The sequence below is a fragment of the Epinephelus moara genome, chromosome 17, assembly GCF_006386435.1.
Source record: "Epinephelus moara isolate mb chromosome 17, YSFRI_EMoa_1.0, whole genome shotgun sequence".
Classification (NCBI taxonomy): Eukaryota; Metazoa; Chordata; class Actinopteri; order Perciformes; family Serranidae; genus Epinephelus; species Epinephelus moara.
The window spans coordinates 34,228,502-34,249,469 of NC_065522.1; the positions used below are offsets into that span (position 1 = coordinate 34,228,502).

The window sequence follows — 20,968 nt, forward strand, 5'->3', positions numbered from 1 at the left end:
TTACATTTTGGTTTGTAATTATTTAGTTGTGGTTTGGAGGAGAGCTCTAGTGTCCACTGATGTTTCTTTAAATCCAACTGGTACAAAAAAAGCACCACGTTCACTGGACTTTCATGCGCACCTGCATGTAAATGCTGCCATAAAAGAGAACACACCTCACCTTATGACACCAAAGTACACATCATTTTATGAGAGGACTTTTTCTGTGCAGTTACCGGAGGTGAGGCGAAACGCAACAACAGGTATGTCTGATTTTCAAAGTTCAACTAATTTTTTTCTTTCAAATGGCTCATACTTTCAGTAAAGTTTATAACAACACATGAATAATTGTATTCATGTATGTAGAGACAGAAAGCAGGTCTTCCATCACAGCCGACTAACAGGCTGGTATGCAAACACTTGATCGTAGCCGTAGATCACATTCAGACTGGATTTGTGTCATTAGGAGAGGTGATTTTAACATTACTGGCGCTGGACATTTATTATAATTTTGTGCAGAGTGCATATTTTGGATAATTGGTCACCCCTCCAGAGTAATATTTCCAGCTTCTATAACCAACTGATTTTCAGCAAGCTGGTCCTCACATCACACGCAGAGTGACGGCCATTTTAAAATCGATCCCTGAGTTTGTCCCGCATATGGCTGCTTGTCCTTGCACTTTTTACCTCATATGTTTTCATGTGTGAAATTTGACTTTTACATGAAATTAGCACAGGTAAAAAATAAAATAAACAATTGCATATTTCTGTTCAGATTAGCAGACATCACATGTACAGGCCTATTTGTAGCCAACATGACAATAGAAGCAGGTTGTCGTCTCTTCTTCCATTTTCATCCTATTTCTTTACATTTTGCCAAATCAGCACCACTAAAAGAGTGCAAAATGACCCATTAGCAGTTCCTGTCTGTGGTGTACCCATATATTTACACACAACTGGATTACTGTAATAATGAAGAAAATTAAAAATGGATATTTTATTCCCCACCTCCTCCTGGAATGTTAATACAGTCTGAATACGACTTCAGATTAAAGCTGTGACAGGCAAATCTGGAATTAGGTTACCAGTGTTATTGCATAATATTATAGATGATGCACACTTAAATATTTATACACACATCATGCTGCAAAGTTAATCTTGTTTACATCATAAAATAATATTAAACCTTTTGTTTCCACTGTTTAATACTTCATTAAAGTGTATTTGAATTTTTAGCTCTCCAGGATGGTTCACTCTCAGGATGGACTTCTCAGAACAAGCAGTGTTTTCCAACACATCGCCGTCCTCCTTCTCCTAACACACCTGTGTGAAGGTAACTTACACACACACACACACACACACACACACACACACACACACAGTGCTCATGAGCTGTCCCCACATGGTTCTCAACATGGAGGTGGCTGAGCCAGTGGCTAGCAGCTAAACAATGTTAAGCAGTAGGAAGAAGTGAATACTTACCAAGTCGTAGCCCTTCTTACTTATATATGTGTATTTTTTTAATCAATAAATATAATATTAAACATGAATAATACTTTCCACCCCAGTGTTCACCAAACACACTGTAATCAAATCAATCAAACTAAAATAAAAGGTTCAAAACAAAACAAGAACAGGTCAATCACTGAGCATCTGTTGGCTGTAGTTTGGACATTTATTAGCACAGTTAGCTCAAGTTGGCCCACATTAGCAGATGTTTTACTCCATGCATATTAAGTAACGAGACTATGACAAAAAAAATATTTAAGAGGCCAGTCTTTTCTGTGTTAGTTGTTTGAGCTGTCATGTGTTGAAATTCATCACTTCAGGAACAATAACATGATGTCTTTGTTGAATTATATTCTCACTGCGTATCAGCATTTATCAACATGCATTGTTTTGGATCAGATTGTGTTAAAAGGACTTTGATCAGCATTTTAAGTCCAGAAGCTTCATTACAAACACTTATATTACGTCATTGTGTGATTTTGCCTCCAGTAAATTAATCACATTTTCTTTATTTCTGCCTCTGAAACAGTTTTGCTGCACACACAAACTTTTTGTAGGTTAAACTCTGGAGATGCAACAGAAGCTGCGATGAAGAGTTCATGTCTATAGTGAATACTGAGGAAAGTGAATTTAAAATACAGACCTTGTGTTTTCCAGGTCAGTCTCAGGAGATCAGTCCACCTCAGGCCGTCATGGTGATGGTTGGTGATGATGTTGTTTTGCCATGCCAGCTGGAACCTCCCGTGGATGCAGTTTCCATGACAATGGAGTGGGCGAGACTCGACCTGAACCCCAGATTTGTCCATGTGTGGCATGACGGTCAGGAACTTCTCTCCGACCAAAACAAGGCCTACGAGGGAAGAGTGTCACTGTCGGTCGACAAACTGAAGCGTGGAGACATTTCACTGAATCTGTCCAAAGTGAGGATCTCTGATAACGGGAAATACAGATGCTACATCCCAAAACTGAACAAAGAATATTTTGTTGAGCTTCTTGTTGGTAAGTAAACTGATGACATGCACTGCTTATGGAACATTTATAGCTTGGTGGACAAGGTCCTTTCAGATTTGTACAATGTGGACACTGATGTGATGCTTGAGGTAGATTCAGTGCTGTTCATTTCATCTGAAGATTAGACCAATAAATTCTGACTGAAATTTCTCCCCTCTCACCCCATCAGGTGCCGTCTCCTCACCTGTCACCAGTTTAGCAGGGACTGACAGAGACAAGGCAGGGGTGGTGTTACAGTGTGAGTCTGCAGGCTGGCATCCAGAGCCTGAGGTGTTGTGGCTGGACGGTGAGGGAAAGCTCCTCTCTGCTGGACCTACAGAGACAGTCAGAGGTCCTGATGACCTCTATACTGTCAGCAGCAGAGTGACTGTGGAGAAGAGACACAGCAACAGCTTCACCTGTAGAGTCCAACAGAGGAACATCAACCAGACCAGAGAGACACACATCCAGGTTCCAGGTAGAAATCATTTCTAGCATTCAGCTTCCAGTTCATGACAGACACACACACTTTGTGTATTTTTGTCTTTTAGTTGCTGATCAGTGTTTTTCTGTCTTTCATGATTTCAGAGGATTTCTTCATGGCTCCATCCAGCTGTACTGCTTCTACTGTTACTAGTGTGTTGTTTGGCCTCATGTTTGTTCTCACAGTTGTCCTTTTTGTCTGGAAATGGAGACAAAACAAAAAAGGTGAGCAAAAAATGGGCTGACTTTTTAGGTGTTCAAGCATGGAACCTTATTGTTTTTATGTGAGTTTATTCAGAAATGTTTTAGCAAATTTCTGTGAGATGGCACATTGCACACACATGAAATGTTTACTAATGATTGTTGTTGAAGTTGTGTGCAAATGCATCTCAACGATGATGACGCCAATTGGCCAGTTGGAGGTGCTACAATTAAGGCCCAAATGTTTAATTTTGGGAAGGCCACACCTCTCACACTGTAACTCTGATTATCTATGAGCAAATATGACACGCAAGTCCAGCTCACTGTGTTCCACAAAAAGCCTAAAAAACAATGAAGATCCGTCAACACATTTTTGACATCTCCTCCTAAACTGTGTCTCTAATTTATACCAAATTTTCTGTGGACCATCATTTGATAAAGGTTATCAATACTCATAAAAACCTTGTAGATATCTCACTGCTTTTTGAAGATATTGACCAATAAACTTTAGAGGGGGTGTGGCTCAGCACATAAATAGACCTAACTCCTTAATGGTTACTCCAATCATTATGACACTTACTGGAAATGAAATATCTACGTAAGTACGAGCAACATACCCTGAATGTTTTAATCAGATCGACTGCTAGGGGGCACCACAAATGAAAAAACTGCATGGTTTAACACAAATTAGACTATAAATCAGAAATCGTTTGTCCAATCACTCCAAAACATGCAGGGTATGTTAAATAATACTGTTGTTAATGTTAATGATGTTTTACATGTGTAAAATTATTTTGAAATTGCTTGATAGGGGGCGCCACCAGTTCCAACAAGTGCTGTGACCTTTTGCAAAATTTGGCCATAAATTAATGACAGTTTGACCCAAAATATTACTAACTAATCAATATTTTAATTTCAAATTATATTATTCAAAATGTATTCTCAAAGCATGTTACGCGGGTAAAAAACTAAGTAGTGCTACATATCGATCTGTTTTTGTTTTCTGACAGGAAGGAAGGACTGATGTCCTTTTTTTTATTTTGAAATGTTTCCTGTATAAATAAATGCAGTGAAGATGTTATTTGCTGTCATTTAAATGAAATAATGTGTCAACTATCAACAAACTCTGTTTGGGTCCTGTGTCTAATGTAGTTTCATGCTTTATTCCAAAAGTACTCTATAACTCTGTTTCTGTTTCTACACAGGCTCCAAGACACAACTTGAGAGAAAAACAGAGGAGAGAGACGGAGAGGAGAACGCAGGACAGCAGCTTCTGGTGGAAGCAAAAAGAAGTGAAGAGCAGCTAAAGACAGAAAACAAGAACATGAAGGAGGAGTTACAGAAGAAAGAGGAAGAACTGAAAACTATGACACAGGTTACTGATACACTGAGTGAGCTGAAGAATGAACTGGAGAAGCAGAAAGGTAAACTCACTGACCAAATGGAGAAGGCAGCGAGACGAGTGAAGGAGAATGAAGAGAAGGTTAATTCAGTGGAGAAAGAAGTAACAGAGAAGGAGGGAGATAGAACAGCTAACAAAGCTCAGGGATACTCAAAACTCAAAGAAATCATCACAGAGAACAACTGGAGCCTGGAGGAGAGGAAGAAAGAACTCCAACAACTGAACATGGACACAGACAATCTAATGAAGAGGACAATAGATCACTATATAAGAATTACAGGGAAGAAAATGGAGGACAGGGAGGACAATTAGACAACAACACGGAGCAAAATAAGAAACAATAACAGGACACAAAGACAGAGAGAGGAGATTCAGGAGAACCTTCAGTCAGAGAGAAGAGGGAGGAAACAGGACAAAACAAAACCAATGTTAATGTCTGCACTTCATAAATCAGCTACAGTTAATACTTTTATAATGATGATGTATCACAGGACAATGTGACAGTCTCTCTGGTTAGACTGTTCATATGTATACATACAAAATTAATGCACCAGAGTTTGTAAACAACCCACGAAATCATGAAGGCTGCAAACATGTGACTAATAAGCTGACAGGATTACAGAAGGAAGTAGTAGTAACATGGTAGTATGTAGTAGTATAGAGAGTGAAAGTTTGTGTAAGGAGTTAGGTTTGAGTGGTCAAACAAATATAGGACTTTCACTTCAGAATTGTGTTAAACCAAGCAAACTTTGCGTTATTTTAAGGTACATGATCACGTTGTTAGGTTAAGTACAAAACTTTATGCTAAGTACATGACAACACCCAACTGTGTGTCTTTTACCAAACCTAACCGCGGTAACTTAGGACATATAGGACATGTACTAGTATGTGCTGTGACAGCGGCCAGCTATGTTTCTTACCGACAGGGGTGCTTATTTGTTAAATATAATATGAACCATTGTATGAAGATACGATGCTCTGCATTGATGAATCTGAAGAAAATAATCAAATAAATCTGCAGTACCTTGGCTTTACAGAGCTTTATAGTGAGTTTCAGTTCATTGTTTACCTGCCCCCCAAAACTTTACTGTACTAGTTCAACCTGAACGCTCTCATAGTTGTTTTCAGAGAAGAAGCTGTATTGTAAAAAAAATCATGCATAATGAAAAAAAGAAAAAAAAGATTTAAGTTAATATTATAATTCTTCTAATACTGTGTTTTTGTCTTAAGTGGTTTTCCCCATTTTTTAATCTATTGTAATGATATGGTTAGTTTGTATATAATTTATAGCTGACATAACGCTCCCCTTTAGTGTAAAAAAATAGAAATTTCTTTATGTGTGATTACATACTGTGTATTCAATAACCCATTGAGCTCTAATCATATGACGATACAGTGTGTACAGATTGCTGGTTTTTTTTTCTTCTCAAAGCTGAAATAAAGCAACACGACATACATACAATTTTAAGATATACAGTACATGTGAACAGGAAAAAACACGTTAGTTTAAATGGTTAAAATGTTGTGGTTATAGTTTGTACTTGAATTATATCAGAAGTTTGTATTTTTGGATGTTTTTTATGGAATATTTTGGTCTTTTTTTCTGAATATGTTGTTTCTGTTTTTAATAAAATACGTGATGGTCGGCTTTGTGTCTCATGTTTTCATTGGTTAAATCATCCACTCATTGTAAGTGTGTGTGCATTTCAACATTAAAGTCAATAGGGCTGTTGTGTTAATCCCTCATAGTGTCCGTTCAAACTCATGTCACAGTTTCACCATGAGAAATATATCCAAATAATGAACAGGCCAACATGTTCATATAGCAGCACTGATCTAATGGGTCAACCAGTCCAAGCTGGGAGGACTTGATAATGTTTGGGTTCAGATCAGGTTTAGCCTGTGACAGGTCCACTGTCTCTGTTGGGCTACTTCTGGTTCAGTGCTGGCGTTTGTTCTTTACATTACATCACTTTAAGGCAACACACAGGCTATGTCAGGAGGTGAATATTCATGCAAGGTAACAAAAACATGCATGAATTAATGGAACTGATGAAGGATGGAGAAACAGAAAGAGCAACTGCAACCTCAATCTTCATATGAGCCTGAAAACTGCAGCAACTTTGTTTTTCACTCATAGTTGACTGTAGAAGGTTCGAGACATCAATGATTTGTGAAAGGGTTAATCAAGAGGGTGTGTGCCCAAAACTTAAAAACCAGCCTCGGTGCAGCTGCTTTATTTGTTCAGTCTGTATCTTACAACCAGTGTCCTTACGCAGTGTCACATGATTCATGTTTCATCAAACCATAAAGCTGAAAATAGTCCAAAGGACAATCTGGACAAAGCAAGTGACGACTCTCTTTCAAGGTAAGCTGACAGAGAATTATTTATATCACAGTCTAATACAGACTCACTGCAGTGCAAGAATATATGTGATGTGTAGTGTTTTCCATTATGTGATGATTATTCCAGGTTACGTTCCATTGTTTAGTTAGTTTACAACAAGAGCTGATTTTATTACAGATCTCTCCTGATCAAAAGTTGAGACACTTACATTAAGTGAACAATATTAATGACAGAACCAATGAGATTTGTGTTAAAGATAAAAATCTAATTATCATCCAGCCAAATGATAGGTTTGACCCCAGCACCTGTAGCCTTGTCCTGTATGTTATTGGGTGACCAGATTCTTGATTCTGTTATCTCAGAGCAAGCTTCAAATGACTGTTATTATCACTAAGCAGTTTGTGAAATAGGTTTTGAGGAAATGTAAATGCTGCCTGGATTATGTTCACAAAGTGTTGTACGTTATTGTACCCACACAAGTTGAAGGGAGGTGGATGACTTTGTGCAAAGCTCAGGATGTGATACTGAAGTTCATGTCCTTTGTTCTGTGTGTGGACATTAGGCTCCTAAAACACTCCACAAATCTGGATTTTGGCAAAAAAAAAAAAAAAAAAAATCTGGGTAAATATTAAAAAAGTAGAAATGTCATGTCTTCATGTCGCTACCTCTTTTTTTTCTTTTTTAGGTGAGCCGAGCCAATGCTCTTTGATCTTTGAGTGCCCAACCATAACCATAAACATGTTAATCATTATTCAGTCGCCAGAGGGGACTATTCTATTCTCAGGAAATCAAATGAAATAAGTTTATTATGAACATTTTGCAGTTGAGTTCTGCACAAACATTTAAGAATGTTTTTACCATTGTCCAAAAAAGAAAGAAAAAAAATGTCTGCATTATTCTAATTAAAACAAATAATCCATGTGGGATTACATTTCCTTTAAATGTTGAAAATAAGCGGTATATAAACATAATTTTAATGAGACAGAGTATTTGAGTGTCTGATGATATCGCTGGCATCACAGCAGTAATTTGTACTGATAAATTAGGGCTGTCCTTGATTTAGAATTAAGTTAGTCGAATCATATTAGACTGCTCAATATGAATATTCACCTTTTTTTTCCATGTAAAGTTTAAAGGTTTGAATGGGGCTCAGTAATACAGTAAACAAGCTAACTGTGATGACCGATCAGAAATGAGCAACACATTTTGCCAACACCAGGTTACACACAAAAGCCAAAGACTGTGTCAAAGTGAAATTGTAAATTCCCCATTTCTGACCAGAGCCTCACAGTACAGAGCTGAAGACTCCGACTTTAAGGGGGTAGCCCCACTAATAAATCAACATTGTAATATATTTAACTTTAGGCTCATATGAACTAAACTCATAGTGGGGTTTCCAGCTATTTTAAGTTCAGCGGTTTTAAGTGAGAAGCTTCTTGTACCAACCTAAACCTGCAGTATTAAGTTGGATTTGAAGTTAGGCTGAACTGAATGTGTCTAACAAGTGTTTTTATTTCACTTTGCTTCACAGAGGAAAATGTTTCTGTGCAGCTGCTTTGGAGTCTGCCTTTTTATCTTCTGCTGCCTCCCTGTTACAACAGGTAAACGCTGGATTTATGAATGGTTTAAAGGGGTAACTAAACTGTGTCCAAAAAGTGCTTTACAAATCGTTAATCTTTCCAATAACAAGCAACATCAATGTTTTCTAATCTGCACCTCTGGTTAAGCTCTGGATAAGTTCAGACAAGTAAAACAATGTTCAGATGTTAGTCTAGACATCGTTGTCTCACCAGCAGCGGAGGCGGTACCAGAGCCGAATTGACGTCTATATAAAAATACAGAGCAACATGCTGCACATTATTGTCAGTGGAAGCCAGTGACATGAGTGCTCAGCACTCCAATGATGTGATGAAGTGTTTTTGTTTCTAGCTGTGGTACTGTGTTGTTTAGCAAAGTTAGCTGACACTGTGCTAACTTTTTGGGGTCCATGTCATTGGTTCGACATCCCATTAGTCCGACTGTCCGCGGTGCTGAACGGCTCACGGCGGGCGTATGGTGCGCCGCGACCGGCTTGAGGCGGAGCAGGCTCACGGCTTATGTGTTTGTCACTTTCTTTTTCATTTTAACCCACACCATGATCTTTTCCTGACCCTAACCAAGTGGTTTTTGTGCCTAAACCGAACCAGACCTTAACCACAGGACATCATGATGATTTCGGAACGGACTTCGGAACAATGAGTTTAATATGGTCGGAACAATGGGCTGTCGAACCAATGGGCAGTTCCCACTTTTTGTGCATTAAGCTGCAAACGGGAATGCAATGCCTCAGCCTCTTTTGCTTCTGGAACGCTGGCATGCTATCTAAAGTCACACACTGAGACAGCATTATGCTGGCATTGTTTGGTTCAGTGTCAAAAAGCAAAACCGTCGTAATGGCAGACTCTCTGTTCAAAGTAATACTGCACCTACAAAATGACCATTTGTAAATCAGTTAGTCATGCCAACACAATATTAAAAAGGTTAATATTGTGACCATAAAGTCTTAAAGATATGATAATTTATTATTTATATTTTTGTTTTTAATAAACTGTGTGAATTGTCTGAGCTAAGCTAACAAGCTAACCACCTGACGCTTTGCCTGCTGACCAGCTCAAAGAACTTCATTTTTCCACTTCGTTCTTCTCTTTTTTTTTATAACCCAAAAGAAAAGAAAAGAAAATCAGTAAACCTCAAGAGCTTTTTCAAATGACCGCTAAGCTTGTAGAACCAACCATTTTTCAAAGACACAGAGTAATCACGCTGTACCACTCTCTGGTTTGCAACGTCATCACCCAGCGGAGCACACAATCTATTATGGTCCTCAGTTCTGACCGAGTGCCGCAATACAGTATGTTTAAATATACTCTTTATTAAAAGTGGAGAATAATTGCATACTTGTGATGCTCAAACTTAAATGAAGGACTCACACACTGAACATTTCAGCTCATTTTTAACTTTGCATTTACGTTTTTTCCTCCTTACAGGGCAGTCAAACCTGATCTGTTCACCTCAACAAATCGTAGCCTTCGCTGGTGATGATGTCATTCTACCATGTCGCCTTGATCCCCCCATCAGTGCCAGTTCCAGGACAGTGGAGTGGACCAGACCTGGTTTGGACCCAGAGTACATCCATGTTCACCAAGATGGACGACTGGTGCATCAGAGTCAGAATCCACTGTATCATTACCGCACAGTGCTGTTTGTGGATCAGCTGATCAACGGAAACGTCTCTCTGAACCTCTTCAGAGTGAAAATCTCTGATGCAGGGATACACAAATGCTTCCTTCCCTCATTACGGAAAGAAGCTTTTATCCAACTAGTTGTAGGTGAGAAAGAGTTGTGGTGAAGCAACAGCCCCATTGTGTGGTGTGAAAACAAACTAAATTGGCTTCGGTACTTTGGTAAATAAAAAAAGTGAGATCAGACAGAAACACGAGTAATTGGACAATCAGACAGGTTGTAAATAAACAGTTTAGATGGATTCTCTAAGACTCTTCATTTGGATGTACAGGCCATGATCACCTGAACCAAGAACCAAGAAAAGGGTGCTCAGATTACAAAGATTTGCCCGGCGGCACATTTCAGAAGCATCCTATCAAAATATGCACCCACTCACGTGCTAACGGATGAGATAACCGCACAAGAAAACAACTTAATCCCACAAGATTGAAAAATTACCCTTGTATGATTTTAGGGTCTCCTTGCAGATTGTATGTATTTTGATTTTTGATTTTCTCAAAGTCTTGTTCTTTCTTTTATTCTTTCAGAGGACTCCGTCATGGCTCCATCCAGCTGTACTGCTTCTACTGTTACTAGCGTGTTGTTTGGCCTCATGTTTGTTCTCACAGTTGTCCTTTTTGTCTGGAAATGGAGACAAAACAAAAAAGGTGAGCAAAAAATTGAATTGACTTTTGTCTTTTGAGTGTGTGGTTGTGATAACGTGAGGCAAATAATCACGAAACAGGATAAAGTTTGATCCAGATTAATATATAACAAAATCCAATTACATAATTTCAAATGTATTTTCAAAGTTTGTCATGTGGAGGAAAAATTAAGCATCCCTCCATGTTGATTTTTTTTCTGACAGTGTGTAAGAACAGAGCTTCCTGTTTAAAATGGTTTATGTGTTTGCAGTCTTGTGTTTGAATCTCCTAATGTTTCTACTTTCAACAATAAAATTCTGCCAGGCTTTTGTGTCTAATGTAGTTTCATACCTTTATTTTTTTCTAAAAGTACTCTATAACTCTGTTTCTGTTTCTACACAGGTTCCAAGACACAACTTGAGAGAAAAACAGAGGAGAGAGACGGAGAGGAGAACGCAGGACAGCAGCTTCTGGTGGAAGCAAAAAGAAGTGAAGAGCAGCTAAAGACAGAAAACAAGAACATGAAGGAGGAGTTACAGAAGAAAGAGGAAGAACTGAAAACTATGACACAGGTTACTGATACACTGTGTGAGCTGAAGAATGAACTGGAGAAGCAGAAAGGTAAACTCACTGACCAAATGGAGAAGGCAGCGAGACGAGTGAAGGAGAATGAAGAGAAGGTTCATTCAGTGGAGAAAGAAGTAACAGAGAAGGAGGGAGATAGAACAGCTAACAAAGCTCAGGGATTCTCAAAACTCAAAGATATCATCACAGAGAACAGCTGGAGCCTGGAGGAGAGGAAGAAAGAACTCCAACAACTGAACATGGACACAGACAGTCTAATGAAGAGGACAATAGATCACTATATAAGAATTACAGGGAAGAAAATGGAGGACAGGGAGGACAATTAGACAACAACACGGAGCAAGTTAAGTGAATAACATGACGATGCCCAAACATGCTTTTTCCTAAACCTAGACTGTGTAACTTTATGTTAAGCATGTGACTGTGTTGAGCACTAATTTGCTTACTTGTATACCATACAAACAACTGTATGAGGAAATGTTGCTCTGGTGGTGATGAACCTCCAGAAAATTATCATTTGAATCTGCAGCTCTGCTCGGCTATACAGAGCTTTGTCGTACCTTTCAGCTTATTGTTTATATCCAACCACAACCTTATTGTTCTGGTTCACTCCCTCCACTCTCATAGAGTTGTTTTCAGAGATAGAGCAGTAAAAAGCCACCATACATTACCTGCTCAGCAGCAAACAGCAGAGAGACACACTTAAAGACTGGCTGGTGAACACAATGAAGCATTCAGCAGCTAAAGAGACAGATATTTCAGGAATTGGAGGAGACCAAAAACACCTGAAAGAGAGAGAATATTGGACTGACATTCATCTGGCGACACAAACACAGATTCTGAATGAACTGGCCAAAGTAAAGCTGCTGTAAATCTGATCATTTCTTAATTAAACTCTGATGTGTTTTGTCCACATTCTGCTAATATTGCAAAGCTTCTCTCTTTTGTGACCACCCGGTGTTACCTAGTAACCATGTTGCTGCATATCAGAATGAAAATTAATGTGCTAAAATTATTGATCTTAATGTGGAATTAAGCAAAAGTTTGCCAACAAGTCCAACTTAAAAAAACATTGCATAAAGAAAGAAAAGACAGTGTTAAGACAGCTGTTCATGCAGACGTCCAAGCATAGTTGGTGTTTATGTATCAGACATATGTATCTAATATTGTGTTTTTGACTTAGGTATCATGTTTGTTATTCTTTCAAATATATTGTAATAATATAATCAGCTTATGTGTCTTTTTAAATATATTTTACATGATGCTCCCTCCCAGTGGAACATGTGAAATTCAACCTTTAGACTTTTATTTTGTGGGTGTACTTACATAATGTATATTTAATAACAATGTGTACTGATTTCTGCATTTTCTATCTTTTTAGAGCTCTTAATTAAAACCAGCAGTGAAGTAAAACGACAGGACACATGAAAATGAAAAATGCAAACAGGAAAAACATTGCAGTTAAAATATTGTGGTTATAGTTTTTAACTCGGTATCATTAAATGTTTGTACCTGTAGATGTTTTTATTGAATATTTTAGTTTTTTTTATTCTTGAATATGTGACTGTTTTTAATAAAGATATGTTTGTTTGGCATTTCCACATGTTTTTATTGGTTAAATTACTCATGTGTGCATTTCAGTTAACACCACTAGAGTTGTAGTGAGGATAAAACAGTTGCAATTTATTAATAAACTTTATACTCACCATAAAAATATATTCAAATAATAAATGCACCAACATGTACGTATAGCAGCACTGTTTTACTCAAATTCTATCTGACTGACAAATCACCAAACATCAGATCATTAGACAGAGAGTGAAACATAACAGCAGGCTACTTTAAACGTAGGAAACATAACAATTTTAGAATATATATTTCTCTGTATTTTATACAGAAACATTGTGCTGGCAGGTTTTCCATATAAAAGATGAACACATTCAAATAAGTCCAGTGTGGAGTCTGTTTGACTTTATAGGGCTGAGTGAACAGTCAAAAATCGGGGACATAGAAAATGCTTAAATGCTGCAAATGTTCTCTTGAAGTGTTTTCCCCCTTGATGTTCACATTGTATTTAAGTAAACACGCTAATTCACAAACCTTTGTGTATTAGATTTGCTACTGGAAATAAACAAAAAGTCAAAATGAAGTGAACCAAAGTGTTTAAGAGACTGAAGTGCTCTAAATCATTAACACACTGCAGCCTGTGCAGCAAAGACACTCCTCAGTGCAGCAGCTGGTCGAAGTGTTTGTATGAGGAAATGTTTCTGTAATGTAAAACCAGTAGCCCGCCCATCACAATAAAATCATACACTCCAAAATCGGCCAAAGTCCAATCTGACAACAAACAACGCGTAGCTTTGTTTCAAGGTAAGATAACTTCAACATAACTTTTGTCTACAATTTTATATGTTCCCATAGTAACTAAATAATGACCTGACACTTTCCTGAGGCTCGTGTTTTGTTATTACAGTTTGTTTTTACTGTTTTTTGCCCTGAAAATAAATGTGTAGCACTGCAGCAGCAATTATGTAGGAAAGTGTAAGCAGACAGAAATCTTGGATCATGGAGGCTCCTGCGTTTTCTGTAACTGAATAAAGTGACCTGACTTAGGAACGTTAACTGTAAATAATATGTAAACAACCAGAATAAATAGATATCACCTGTTTCAGTATTGTATGATTGGACTACAAGAGAATGTGACGAATGTGATGCTGCTTCAACGTGATTAAAGTTAGGAACATATTTAGACTCCTTGTGCAGACTGTTAATAAGAATTCCTCCCTCAGAACAAAGCTGAAACTAAAGTGACCTGTCTGAGTCTCAGCAGCCTGATTTGTTTCTTTGGTTCACAGATGAAAATGCGTCTGTTCAGCTGGTTTGGATTTTGGCTGTTTGCCCTCTGCAGCCTCTCAGTAACCACAGGTAACCTGACTCACTGCAGTCATACATGCTCAGGAACTAAGTCATATATAGTCAATATAATGTAGCAGATAAGCTGAAACTTTGCATTTCAACAACGCTGTGATTCATGTATTGTTAGGGTTAGGCACAAATCACCTGGCTATGGTTCGGAAAAGATCTTGTTTTGTTACCTTGTTTTGGTGGCACAATAATGGCCGGAGAAGACGTCGATGGCACTCTCCTGGCAGGAAATGTGATGTCTTGGTAAAAGACAGTCAGTTTTCATGGCACTATCTTGGCCAAGATTTTATTCTTTGTTGGTCTCTTACTACAGTCTGTAGCTTGGCAGGTGTCTTGTTTAGGTGTTATGCCATTCACCATCCCTTCCACCTCCTAATGACAAAGTCAACTCATATATTACGTCACTTAAGAAACACTGATATCCATGATTTACAGAAATCTACAATGCCAAAACTTTCTTCTGGCAGCTGGGCTGTAATTTTCCTGACTTTCTTGTAGATTTTAAAACTGGAATTCATGAAATACCGTACCTTAGCGTGAAGACAACTGTTTTCTCACATGTTTGTGTCCACGTGACCAACGGGAACAATAATTTTTTGAACTGGTCCAGTATTGAGTGAGAGGGCTGTAGCCGGCAGCAGTGAAACAGGCTGCATTATAATTAATTGGGGCATTTGTGCACCCTCAGTATATGTCCATGAAAAACTGTTTTTATCACTGACAGGCTCAGACTGTTTTAAGTGTTTAACAACATTACGGAAAGGATCCTTACAGAGACAGACCTTTGTTTAAAAGAGAAAATCCTTTCTGTACGACCTGAAACAGCCCTGAAATCGCCAACGCCAAACCCACCAAACATTTAAATAAGCAGTAATGTTAGTGTATATAAAGCCGGCATTTTCACATCTAACTGGGTGAATAAGGTTTTATTTCAACCAGAGTTGTTGATTGTTGCAACAGTAGAAAGGTGAATCAACACGGCTTTGGATTTTCTTTGTTTTTTTTTGTGGACTTTGAATGAAGTGTGTTCTACGATGATTAAATTACTGTTACGTTAAATGGAGTCTGGCGGATTTGGCGATGGTGATTTCAAGACTGTTTAAACAAAAAGGTCTATCTCTGTAGGGATCCTGTCCATAATGTTGTCAGACACACTCAGTGGCTGAAACTAGCACTTTGAGTGGACGTTAATTGGTGATGCACAGTTGCCCCAAGTGGTTACATTGCAGCCTGTTTTGCTGCTGCCAGCTGTAGTGCTCTCACTCAACACTGGACCAATTTCAAAAACTATTGTTGCCATTAGTCACTTGGAAACATAAACATGAGAAAATGGTGTCCAGGTTGAAAAATACTGAGGGTACCCTTTAAGTTGCTAGTAGTCCCCAATGAAGATTTGAGAAGTCTGCAACTAACTAACACGTCTACGCAGCTCTCTTTAGTGATTTAAAAAAAATCATATCATAATATTTGTTCAATGTTTTGTAACCAACAAAATTCCCTTTAAATAAACAATGTAAAAGGAGGCAGTGAACAGGCTAAGAGGTAGTGCCAGGTTGAAGAGTTGAAGATAAAGTAATGCACGTTAACCTGAGGTAGGATAATATGAGGAGCCTGGAGAGCTGTAGACTTATCTTAACGTCTTTGTGTGGGTCCATCAAGGTCCACAGCTACACCTGAGCAGCTCAAAGAGACAGCAGAACAAACCGGCTGCAGGGATCAGAACACTTCCAGCAGCACGTAGTTACTCACTCTGATTACTTTATGCACATCACTGCTCTCTTTTCAGCAAAAATGTCCACACAGCAGCTTAAAACCTTCAGTAGTCTCCTGGTTTTGTTCCCCTCCCCCAGCTCACAGGTGTGTCTCCTTTATTTCTACTTCATGTCCCGTCAGGGTGAAAAGGGCTGCTCTTTTCTTTTCTCCCCTCCTGCTACATGCTAGCATAGGCTAACTGTGATTAACATTAACATTACCTCATGTAGCTTGACGTTTTGCTTGAGCACTTTAAAGCAGGGCAAAATCATCTGTTTTGCCAGCATGAATCTGGCCTCCCACAGAAAAGCCACTGGTGTATAACACTGCACACACACATGGTGAGGCCATCCATTAGCACCCAGGTTGTTTCCTCTCTTTACAGGGCAGTCGAACCTGATTTGTTCACCTCAACCAATCGTAGCCCTGGCTGGTGATGGTGTCATTCTACCATGTCGCCTTGATCCTCCCACCAGTGCCAGTTCCAGGACAGTGGAGTGGACCAGACCTGGTTTGGACCCAGAGTACGTCCATGTTCACCAAGATGGACGACTGGTGCATCAGAGTCAGAATCCGCTGTATAATTACCGCACTGCACTGTTTGTGGATCAGCTGATCAACGGAAACGTCTCTCTGAACCTCTTCAAAGTGAAAATCTCTGATGCAGGAAAATACAAATGCTTCCTTCCCTCATTACGTAAAGAAGCTTCTATCCAGATCACTGTTGGTAAGTCAGACTTTGTGAGTTTTGAAAGATGAGCATCAGTGTCCTCATCAAAATGCATTCACCATCAACATTTTTAAATATGCAGCACGACAAAAGGATATTAATCTCATAACTTTCTCATCACAAGGTGCCGTTTCCTCACCTGTCATAACTTTAGCAGGGACTGACAGAGACAAGAGAGGAGTGGTGTTACAGTGTGAGTCTGCAGGCTGGTATCCAGAGCCTGAGGTGTTGTGGCTGGACGGTGAGGGAAAGCTCCTCTCTGCTGGACCTACAGAGACAGTCAGAGGTCCTGATGACCTCTATACTGTCAGCAGCAGAGTGACTGTGGAGAAGAGACACAGCAACAGCTTCACCTGTAGAGTCCAACAGAGGAACATCAACCAGACCAGAGAGACACACATCCAGGTTCCAGGTAGAAATCATTTCTAAGAATCAGCTTCCAGTTCATGACAGAAACACACACACCAAATGTTTTCTCATCTTTTAGTTTTCAATAAGTGTTTTCCTCTCCTTCATGACTTCAGAGGATTTCTTCCTTTCCACCAGCTGTACTGCCTCTACTGCCATTAGTGTGTTGTTTGGCCTCATGTTTGTTTTCACGGTTGGCTTTTTTGTCTGGAAATGGAGACAAAACAAAAAAGGTGAGCAAAAAATGAGCTGACTTTTTAGGTGTTCAAACATGGAACCTTATTAGTTTTATGTGAGTTTATTCAGAAGTGTTTAAGGAAATTTCTGTGAGATTGGAGACACATTTGAAACTGAAAAAAAACAACATAGTATTGCATGTCTGTGTCTCACTTTTACACAATCAGCTGTGTTCTGAACTATAATTCTACCATTGGTTTCAAACAGAGACTGAAAACAAAGAGCACAAAACTGAAGGAGAAAAGAACACATGTAAAAGTAAGAACACTGAGGGTCAGTCTCAGAGTGACCCACTTCTTAAATCACAGACGGAGCACAACAAGGCTCAGGACATGGGGTCAAGAGGAAAGGTTACCACACATGTAAGTAACGAATGAAGACCTTTTTTTTTATATTGTTTTAAAGAGTTATAAATGACAGTAACCATGTGTTTTCTCATTGATATTTTCTCAAAAAATATGCCATGCCAAGTTTAAGGATAAACAAGTTGTGGATGCATTTTCTGACTTGATCAACCTGTTCTCATTATCAGGTTATCAAATACCAATGCTTTGTCATGCCCCTTGGCGTCTCGTACTGACGCAAAGGGGTTTGGCGAATCTATGTGACACACCAAAATGTTCTCATCCCAAATCTTCACATTTCGACGCTTTGTTGTGGACTTTCATGTCTACATATTATGTGCGAGGTATCCTTCTGCGTCTGCTGTTTATTTGTGTGACAGGATGTCAATATGCGCTTTAGCTTTAGAGAAAAGCATCATGGTTTGGCTTTACATTCACGTTTGAAGCAAACAGCAGCCTCCCAGGTGAATGTCTGGGGTTTGTCGGACCCATCCGCAAACCCCACAAATCCTAGCTGTGGCACTCCGGAGCCCTCCGCAACAGATACGCAGGACTTCTATTTTTGCCAGACGCCGCAGCACAACGCAGCTATTCAGCACAGAGCAGATCATGCGGGGCAGGAAGTCGTGCACAGAACCAAAATAAAACATCTGGTTAATTTTCAAAATAAAATACACAGTGTTCACGGCGGATCATATTTCCCTGCACTACACCTTGAAAACGTCATAATGGGGGGAGGCAGGCCTGAAGTCAACAGGTCAGAGGTTTCCAGACGTCATTTCACCCCGTTGACACCATGGACGAGGAGATGTTAATCATGGAGGTGCACCCAGATGTCTTCCTACTACTCCTCTGGTTTTGTGGATCTGTTTATAGAAAATACATCTTGTTATATCGCGCGATTATGCGTGAATTCGTGAGATCTCGTGGGTCCTCGTGACTCCCGCTGTCCGGCGGAGCTGCACCGCTCCGCACAGCAAACGCAGCCGGTGGGTGTTGACAGACGGCGGAGCATGCTGCGGATAACCAGCGCAGCGTGACACCCAAATCCCTGACAAAGCAGAGGTTCATGACAACTTCAGAATGCGAACACAGTGGACACACAGCTGAAACACACTGTAACAAGTGGTCAGTGTTGTGGACCAGTCACAGTTAGGTTTAGGCTACAAAACTGCTCGGTTAGGTTTAGCAGCAATATCATGTTTTGGGTTAAAATAAGTGTGTTTGTTACGTACTGTTGAGCAAGTCTGTTTTGTGAGCGCAACAACCATAAGTAAATTGTATAATGAGACACAATGCACATGAACTGTGGTCTCTCGCATAAATGTCCGGTTTTGTTTGACCCACCCATCCTCACTCCCTCCAACCTTACACAGACTTTCTTGCGCTTTATACTACTGTATGTCAGTTGCTTTCAGCGTCGAGTATTGCTGTGGATGAGTTTACAGTGAAGTTACTTGACAGCTCGGTGTGTCTTATGAAGACAGTAAGAGGTGCCTTTGGCGTTGATATCACAAACTGAGGGCTGTGACAAAGCGGCAGTATTTGATGCCCTTGGAATGAGAACAGGCTGGATGTTATGCTCCTATTGACAGTTTAAAAAATAACACAACTTGGCTTAGGGTTATGGAAACTCCATGGTTTGGATTAACTACTTGGTAAAGGTGTGGTCAGATACAATGCAAAGCAAATTGTTTAACTTGCAAGTCTCTCAAATGCAACTACAGTATGTTTTAGACAGTAGAGACATTTACTGAACCAACACCATCACTATGTGTCACATATTAGACTGACCAATTTCTAAACTAGAGACTAGAGACTCCAGTGGTTTCACTTATTTCACCAGAATGTGTATCTACTTAAAAACAAAGCAACACAACATGCTTTGGATTTGCCATGTGGACAATAAGAGGTCCAGTAATTTGCTTCCAGTAATTTTAATTGTTTACAATAAACCATGAGTGAAATACTGCTTTGAACTGTAAATAGGTTTCTCCACTGAAGGAAGGGAAACAATTTCAGCTTGAGCAGGTATGTGTTTGCCACAGTTTGTGTTCATCTCTTGTTTCCATCTGCAAATTGATTTTTCACCACCACTTTACCTCCTCTTGGTGCTGTGGCTCAGTAACTGTGTATTCTGCCTGTCCCCTCCATCAGAAATCCAGCCCTGACAGCCAGGAGATAGCAACCAATAGCCGTGTCATTTTTGACGAGGTCGACCTGGGTGGCAAATTTGTTCGTCTCAGAAACAAGTCCAGTGAGGTAATGTTGATGTATGCATATGAGAACCATTTGAAATATATAAGTACATAATGGAAGGAGAATCTGTCTGTCGATATCTGTTCGTCCAATCAGCTTCACACTTTGTGGCTGCATTTCAGAGTGTGAGCTCCTCAGTGCCACAGGGACTACGATTTTTTAGTAGTGTGTTTCTACCATTAGAAGTTCACATTACATAAATTGCACAGGAATTCAAAAATTAACATACATGCTTAAATAAAACAAAATGTCCCTTTCAATTTACAATAAATCAACCCCTCCATAGAATCCTTTGGTAAACAAATGTCTCAAGAACTCAGGAATCAGAGTGCAATGAAAAACTTTTTATCCTGAGTCAAACACTGCATGACATCTTGTGTCTGTTGCCAAGACTTTGAACTTTGGCACAAATGGTGTGATGGCCAGGGGGACACACTGATGCAAGTGTTCATTTGTGAGCGTACCGCTTCAAAAGCTAAAGCAAAAAAAGCGAACAGCCTATCAGCGCATCGTTGGCATGGAGATGACAGCCCATTTACAGGTGCTGACCAAACCACACACACACAGTGAAGGAGTCACGTGTTCAGCTTGCAGTCTGTCAAGTGCACTGACAAGTGTAAAGTCATTTGGATGAGGGGTCGTCGAGAAGGTTGCAAGCAGAAATACTGGAGGCCAAGCAACTGGCAGTCTGAACCTATGCAGTCTGAATGTACACCACTTCCCAACACTGGCTGATTCAGGATCTAGCTTTAGGCTGCAATCCTTCATGATCAAAAATGTATTCTTGGTCCGATGTTGTCTTTCAGAACCAACTGCTGGTTAACTGTAAGGTCAACATAGAGGTCAACGGGAGTACCATCTCCTATAAGTTTCCTGGGGGGTTCAGCCTTGAAGCTGGAAACATGGTTACAGTAA

General features: G+C 39.5%; 1 protein-coding gene across 1 annotated transcript in view; it reads left to right on the plus strand.

The window, feature by feature from the left end:
* LOC126403823 (butyrophilin subfamily 3 member A2-like) overlaps window positions 1-20,968 on the plus strand; it is a 66,089-nt gene that overhangs the window by 44,285 nt on the left and 836 nt on the right. Inside the window, exons 3-9 of the mRNA XM_050066622.1 lie at window positions 16,461-16,802; window positions 16,930-17,217; window positions 17,330-17,446; window positions 17,658-17,812; window positions 19,784-19,825; window positions 19,952-20,056; window positions 20,860-20,964. Of these exons, the coding sequence (XP_049922579.1) occupies window positions 16,461-16,802; window positions 16,930-17,217; window positions 17,330-17,446; window positions 17,658-17,812; window positions 19,784-19,825; window positions 19,952-20,056; window positions 20,860-20,964 (1,154 nt within the window). The remainder of the gene's footprint in view (window positions 1-16,460; window positions 16,803-16,929; window positions 17,218-17,329; window positions 17,447-17,657; window positions 17,813-19,783; window positions 19,826-19,951; window positions 20,057-20,859; window positions 20,965-20,968) is intronic.